This window comes from Aphelocoma coerulescens, chromosome 3 (genome assembly GCF_041296385.1).
Source record: "Aphelocoma coerulescens isolate FSJ_1873_10779 chromosome 3, UR_Acoe_1.0, whole genome shotgun sequence".
In the NCBI taxonomy this organism is placed as follows: Eukaryota; Metazoa; Chordata; class Aves; order Passeriformes; family Corvidae; genus Aphelocoma; species Aphelocoma coerulescens.
The window spans coordinates 90,110,966-90,118,742 of NC_091016.1; the positions used below are offsets into that span (position 1 = coordinate 90,110,966).

Genomic DNA, 7,777 nt, shown 5'->3' on the forward strand with positions numbered 1-7,777 from the left:
CATTCACCATCTCCTTGATGTATGAACATCACTAATATTAACTTAATTTTGATAATACTCTTACTTGCAAGAGTTATTAAAAGCAATTAATCTTAATCTCGCTAAACTCAGATTTATCTGGGTATTTATCTTACATGTGCAAAATTCCACCTCTGTTGTGATGTATTTGTATACAAGTGTGGGTTTGTAGGGGGAGGAAAACGTCCTGTTAAGCAAGTTTGGTGTTTGCAGAATAGAGGCTGAGACTTTGGGTTCATACTCTGAATCTAACAATAGATGTTGCCTTTCCTTACAAAGCTTGTTTCATTCCAGTGATCTCAGTATATATAATACTTCTTCCAGGAAAAACAGGGCAAGAGTACAATGAGAACATGTTATTCATTTGTTTCCTCTGCTCCTATGACTGTTTTACAGATTATTGACAGTGATGGTTTAAGAGAGTGATCATCCAATCTGACCCGCATGTTAGCAGCCAACTTCAAGGTGCTGGCATTTAAGAAAATGTAAAGGAGTGTCTTTGTTACAGAAATCATTGCAAGACTGTACAGAGAGAAATATCTATGTAAAGCCTTGCTTTTGCCCTCCAGCATGGTTGCTATGCTGCTTACAAAATAAATCTTAAGCATTAAATGGTTAAACAAGTTTTGCTGAGAAAAGAAGACAACCAAACCTGCAAATGGAATTAGTAGTGATAGGGGAAAGCACCTCACTGGTAATAGGATTGAGTCCTCTAAAATGATGGTACATCAAAAAAGGCAAAGTTTTTCCTGAGGCTTCTTGGAAGATTGTTATTTGAGTACTAATCTCAGAAATGCTGTTCATGGATGTTTTCCATTAACTGAGTACTTTTTTCCTTAACAGCTTGCACGTAGAACTGCATTTGACGTGGTTCTGTTGCTGGCAAAATACACAGAGCCCATTTTCTCCTGGGGCTTTTTCCCCTCATAAGATGTTTCCACTATGATTTTCTTATTGTATTTAATTATATACTTGAGACTACCCATCAGCCCTTCCCTTCAGTGGGGCAATTTAGCAGCAGCCAAGCAGCAGGCACTCAGTGGCACAGACCTTTTGCAACTAAGACTTCTGCTCCTCTGACAAATGTGGCTGAACAGGTTCAAGGCTGCTGGAGTAATGGACAGGCAAAAATGTGCATGCATAGGCCTTGTCATTTTAGAAGCCACCTTAAAATATGGAAATAATAGTGAGCTGCCTTAGAGTCACTTCTCAGTAAGAGTGACAACATCTTATGAAGACACAATGCTTCCAGCTACTTGAATTCACAGCAGAGAGCCAAGGATGGCTGAGTGCTTGTAGAGGGTTAGCAGCTCTCCAATGTACTGGGTAAAGGGAGCTAAGGACTATCATAAATGATAAAGACTTGAAAGTTTTCACTTTAGTTTACTTACACACATTAAGAATGACCAAAAAGTACTTAGGATGTTAAATGAAGGAATATAAAGTTATTTAAAATAGGCAAAGAAGGAGAATAAACCAGAAGGGCTTTATGAGAAAACTTCCCTGAATTTCTGGAGGATTAGGAAATCAGTTTTAAGCCATTGGCAAGTTGATTTTGCCTGGTAATTATTAAACTTACATGGAGCTTGTAATCATCTCTTTAGACATTAAATTAGCATGTCTTTAATTAATTTAGTCCTTAGAAATACACTGGTATCTTTTATATTTGGTCTTCATCCAGGGTGTGAGAAAGGATTGTGTAAGAACATCTAATTATAATATTCTCTGTTAACTTTTGTTGTATGAAGTATAAAATTCGACAGAACAAAATTGCTTCATAACATTATTAACAGGATGGGATTTATCAGAGAGGACTAGATTTTCATGTCCTCAGGCTACTTCTTAGAAATGAAAAATCCTAATATAAGTCCCTGAGTCTCTGTTAAAGCTTTTGAACAAAGGAGATTTCTCTTTTATGTCTTCCTTTCTACAGCTTTTGAATGGAATGATTAAACAATGCAAATACATTTTTAAAGGACCCTGTTTTATACGCTGCTTAACACAGTGATAACAATTTTTGTCAATTCTCTTTGGCTGTAGGTGACAAAATTGTTGGAAGAGCTGAGAGAGGCTAGGGAGAGCCAGAGTCCTGAAATGAAACATTTCTTGTGCCTGGAAAAGAAAATCAAGCATATAGAGAGCAGACATGCAGAAAGAGAGCATGAAATTCAAAAGGTACACCAGTGCATAACTGCATTTACTTCTTAAGAGCAATTTATTGGTTTAACTGTAATTTTATGGTATTTATTCAGGCTTACTTAGCTCATGCTGCAGGAGGGAAGTAGTTTTTATACAGCTGTTTTGTCTTTGCCTGCTAATGCAAGTGAATGAAGGTGCAGGCCTGGTCAGCTTGGCCTTGCTGTGATAATTAAGATTACTTGTGTAACTTCCTTGCAGCCTGGTGTAAGAAGGCCTTGCTGTTGCAGAGGGTTGGACTGTGTGACCTCTGGAGGTCCCTTGTTTCATTTGGTTATTTCATATTTCAGTTACACAATGAAAGTGAGCTACTGAAAAATTACAAGAGTTTGGAATGTGGAGTCTGAGCTATGATACATTCTTCAGTTGAACTGTAATTATCTAGTCCTAGCAGCCCTATTCAGAAAAGCTGCATTAAAAGTATAGAAACATCTTATTTTAAATTTTAAAACCAGATCTCAAGGAATATAATTTTAATGTACAGATTTTTTTGTTGTAGAAGGATTTCTTCGTACACATTTCTATAGCAGATACTTATTTGCTTTCAAAAAAGACCTTTGCATAAAACAAGTCATTGGATTAAAACCAAATCCTGTTGCCGCTGATGTTTTCATTCTGTCCTGCTAAAGGTGACTGTAATACAGTTCTTTTTTTGAAAATAATTTGCATTTATAGAATGTGAGGACGTCTTTACCATTTCTTTGAAGTGCTTGCTGCTGCCTACTCTGTGACCTATGTCTAGTATTTACTGTTCTGTAATGTTTTGGGGTTTTTTTAAATAAATAATGGTATACATAATTAGTACTAAATAATTCCATCTTTTTGTGGTGCTCCTGCTCTTTCTATGTATTATGCTTTAGGTTTTGTTTTATCCTAGTTTTGCTCCTTTAACCATAAGCACTGGGGCATTGAACAGTTGCCCAAATGAATTATATCAAAATGAATAGTGGAGGAAAGGAAATTGATGAGAATGAAATTAACAGGTTATCCTTAGTATCCAACTGCAAATATCATAATTATGGCCTTTAAGTGCTAGGCTTTCTTTAAAAAATCTATTACAAATAATTGTGGTGTGGAGATTTTGATATCTGATGACGCTTCTTATGTTGTGTAATTTAATAGGATGATGTCAGGGATTCAAGTTAAAGTTATTCAGACCTTTATCTGCAGCAGCATCGGATCTTTGTGACTACAGGACATTTTCTGATAATCAGAGAACTTGTGGCTTTTAGAAGTAGAGTAGTAGGCTACAACATGTCATTCAGATTTGGTTTGTTTTGCAGAGCGTTACTTTAATTACCACATTTAAGTGGCAATTTAAAAAGTTTATTTTGATTTATAGAGGGGTTTATATTATATGCTCAGCTTTGTCTTAAATATTCAAATTTAATTGCTGCTTTGGAGAGGATAAGTTAAATTCTTCTGGGGCTCATTAGGCAATAATCAATTCTTCCCTTCTGTCATTAATGCAAATATTTAAAGGAATTCATTGCTATGAGAAGGATTTTTGTAATATTCAGAATAAATTGTTTCCACTTAATGTGAGCATTCATCTTTGAGACTGAGTGTCAGATAAAATGATGTGGCAGATTTTTGCAAAGGGGCAGCACTGGGTATTGGAGTAGGAAGTCACAGTGCTGACTTTATTCTGATTTGCAGGCAGCCCAGCTAACACAGCACATTACTGAAGCAAGGCAGGCCCAGGAGGTTGAGAAGTGGCGGAGGCTGGCACAGCTGAAGAATCAGGAACTGGAGAAATTTCGAATGGAATTGGATTCAATATTAGATGTTTTACGTGAACTGCAGAAACAAGGGGTTGTTATTCCTGCACCTGATTCCTGTGGATTCAGAGTGACAGACAGCTGTTGGAAGACATGATTAGGTAGTAGTTAAGTAGAGAAGCAGAATTTTAATGTTCAAAGTTACATACAGAAAATGTTATTGAAAATCATTATTGTAATGCACATAAATTGCACTGCATTCTGATCTTCTCTGGAATCTGTCATGTCCAGAGGCAGATTTGCATTGAGCAATACTCTAGTCATACTCTATGTCTTCTATTTTATTAGTAATAAATTTACATATTTTTTGATAATAGTTTAAAATATTGAGGTTATTCCAGAAATTCAACTATCATTGAAAAATTTCCTTTTTCACGTACTGTAGAACATGCCTGAATATTTTTAACTTTGGTTTCTAACTTGTCTTATAGTGATTCCTTTGTGAAAAATTTGAGTAATAAGCTCTTTGGTTTGTATGTTTAGTGTATGGCATTAAAGTATTTCATTCCATAGGGCAGGAAAATCATCTTTTTCCAACATTTGCTTCTCTCCCTCCAATTCATATAATATTCCTTCCCTCATCTTTAAGACCCCTTCCAACTTAGTGAATGATTGGAGGGCTGGAGGAGAGCAGGCATTCCCTGGTGGTGCTCAAATTCAAGCTGTACTTTGGTTACTTTTCAGATAATTCCAACTGTGCTGGTAAGACTGATAGCAGAGTGGGTCTAGCTGAATTCGTACAGGGCAGATACAGAAAAAGGCTATACAATACAGTGTGAGAGTAGTTATTGGTGTCCCTTTTAAAAAGGAAGGCTGTACTGATAAGGTTGTCACAATGGGCTGTTCGGGACTGACGTAGTAAGAACCTCTCTAGGTGATCTTGACAAAGAGACCAGTCAAATGTGAAGACATTGTGCTAAAGCTCAGACTTCAGGGGTGTGTAGATGGGGAAATTTAGAGTTAAAATATTGAGCAAGTTAGGAAAGGGGCCAGGAAACAAAACAAAAAAAAACAAACCAAAAACCAGACCAAAAAAAATCCCTGTACTACCGTCCTCAGGAGTGACAAAGGAGACTAGTTTGCTTAAGCAGGAATAATCCACTACCCAAATACCAAATGTGGAGGTAACATTCTGCTGAACTGACAGGCCTCATGGCAGGTAACACACTGAATGTTAGAGGCTGTTGCCTTCTGCCTCTCCTCAGGCCCTGCCAGAGTTACACACCTGTGCTGTAGAGCAGGTACACAGGAGCAATTCCTACTGCATCACAAATGTGTACTTCGGTGTGCTACGCTTTTGGTCTCTGCTTTCAAGAAAGAGATAGACCCAGTGGAGGGAAAGAAGAATCATCATTTCAGGAAATGCAGCCCTAGGAACTGCTGAAGCCCCAGAGAGGAGACATGGGGGGATGATGAGCATGGCTATTACACTTAACATATCTGAAAAACCTGCTGCTAAAAGCGAGAAGCAGCAATTAAAAATAAAGACAATTCAAAAAAGGTGATGATAGCTATTCGGTGGTTGGAAGGAATGCTTTCCCAACAAATCAGTACATTATTTGAAGTTTCAGTGGCTGCAAGTCCTTAAGAATTCTGTAGCACATATACTGAGGTTGTATCTCAATCAACTATACTTGTTTAGGGCAAAGAGAAGACAAAAGCTAGAATGTACTACTTAGATCCCTGAGGACCTGTAGTATTGGTTGAGCCTAGCATTTAAATCAGATGTGAAATAGTTCAGGTCTGTGCATGTTGTGTGTTTATGTATCGTGTTCTTCAGGGACCAGCAGTAAACATTCATTTTCTCTCATACAAGCATGTGGCTGAACATGCATAAAAAACAAAAGAGTATAACAAGTTATACCATATAGACAGAGACAATGCTTAAGTGCAAGGGTTTTTCTTTTTGGCACATACACAAACATAAAATGAGCCTGTATACAGATATATATAGACATTAAAAAAGGAAGGTGAGTTGCCAGTTAGTATGGTAATCTTGGTTGTTTCATGTTCAGATATTTTCAGTATTTCTATTTTGTTCCCATCTAAGAAAGTATTAGTCTATATTCATAAAATGTGTAAATATGAAACTGCTTTGTATATAAAATATCAGTTATGTGTAAATATGATGCATTTTCTTGATTTGGTTCTGTTTTGCAAATGAAAAGGATAAAAATTGTATCATTTCAACTTATTTATTTCCTGTACAATTTGCTGTATGTGTGACACTGTATTAAAATGTGTGACCTGAAGTGAGAGAATTTTTTCAACTGCTGCAACCCTTGTGTTCCCAGAGGGGCCAGGTCCTGGATGGAGGTTCCTAGGACAGGAATCCTAGAGGAAGCGTTTCTGGTCACTGGAAACCCTCTCACATGTATGTTGCTTAAGTCATCAAGGGGAGATTGCCTTAATGTTCATGCAGCTCATTCAAGCACTTCTTAGAATTTTTACAGTCAGTTCTTAGCAAATGCTGGTATCTCACATAGTTGGAATTAAATTCTCTCTCTGAGTCCATTTTACTGAGCAGGGACAGTATTATTTACCATTACTGTATCATAATGTTTATGCCATGTTCTCACACGTATTTATGCAGCTGTGCACTCACAGCTGGTCTTCAGATTTTGGGTATTTACCATGCAGTGGACACTCTACACAGTAACAGACTGTCTCTGGGCTTGAATGGCTGCAGTTAGGGTGTTCCTTTTAGAGAACTCAGGTGCTAGTTTTAAGTTCTCTGCTAAAGTTGTTACTGACTCTCTGTGGATTCCAATGTGATCTTTTAAGGAGTTATATAAATTATATACTCCTCACATATATTTTTCCTCTCCTTGTGCCCTCCTGTTTCATCATGCATTTCCAGGAGACATAATAGATGGATTAAAATAATCAAACATCATGTCTTTAAATCATTGCCTAATGCTTAGCTGGACTTCATCTGTTTAGAGCAAAGCAGCTGGGATATAATAATTTCAATTGTCATGTTTGAAGCTTTTAAGAAATCACGTGAACAGCTGGCTAGGTGACTCAGTAACCTAGATTGCTTCAAGAGAGGAAAACAAGATGTGCAGAAAAGGATCAGATTTCATCAGGGCAGTTAGGGCAGAGACAGCAGCAGTGTTGCATTTCAAGTTCTCTGAAGTACATGTCAAAATTGTTCATGTAACAAATTAAATAGGTTATGGTGAATGAAGACTTTATTTGATAGCACATAATACATTTTGAAGTCTGCCCCTCTATCCCATATTTAATCTGTTCTGGAAAATATAAGGAAAAGGACAGGTATAGCAGCACTAGCTGTGCAAATCCACTTCTGCAGGGAATGGGGGTGAAGGGGAGTTCATACATCAAGTGCTGCCCTGACTCTTGACCAGAAATCCAGTGATATCTCTGAATAAAAATTAGCCTTTCATACAGCTGACTACATACCTCTCCTCCAAAAATAAGAAAGCACAGGCCTCCAACTCTTGCTTTTGTTGGAGAACGTGTGGTAGGAGGTTCTTCTCTGCTGTCCTTGCTACCTGCCACTATCCAAGGCTAAAAAGTGGCAAAAAATGTCAGTGTTACAGTATTCAAGACTGAGGACTCAGGTGCATAAATACTTAATTTCATGACAAATATACCTCATTTACTTCACCTTGTAGTCTCAGATACTGTATAGCACTGGAGTATAGTAGAGATGTTGACAGTTTTACCATTTGCTTTCTTTATGAGCAAGCATTTACTGATTATACATTATAGGTTTTGGGGTTTTGCCTTTTTTTTGTTAAAGGTACACAATTAAA

General features: G+C 37.2%; 1 protein-coding gene across 6 annotated transcripts in view; it reads left to right on the forward strand.

Annotated features, from left to right (window-relative positions):
• CEP162 (centrosomal protein 162) overlaps positions 1 to 6,189 on the forward strand; it is a 45,176-nt gene extending 38,987 nt beyond the window's left edge. For all 6 annotated transcript variants that reach the window (XM_069011216.1, XM_069011219.1, XM_069011217.1 and 3 more), the window contains 2 exons: positions 2,059 to 2,193; positions 3,874 to 6,189. In XM_069011216.1, the coding sequence (XP_068867317.1) occupies positions 2,059 to 2,193; positions 3,874 to 4,092 (354 nt within the window). In that variant the 3' untranslated portion in view covers positions 4,093 to 6,189. The remainder of the gene's footprint in view (positions 1 to 2,058; positions 2,194 to 3,873) is intronic.
• The last annotated feature ends 1,588 nt before the right edge of the window (positions 6,190 to 7,777 follow it).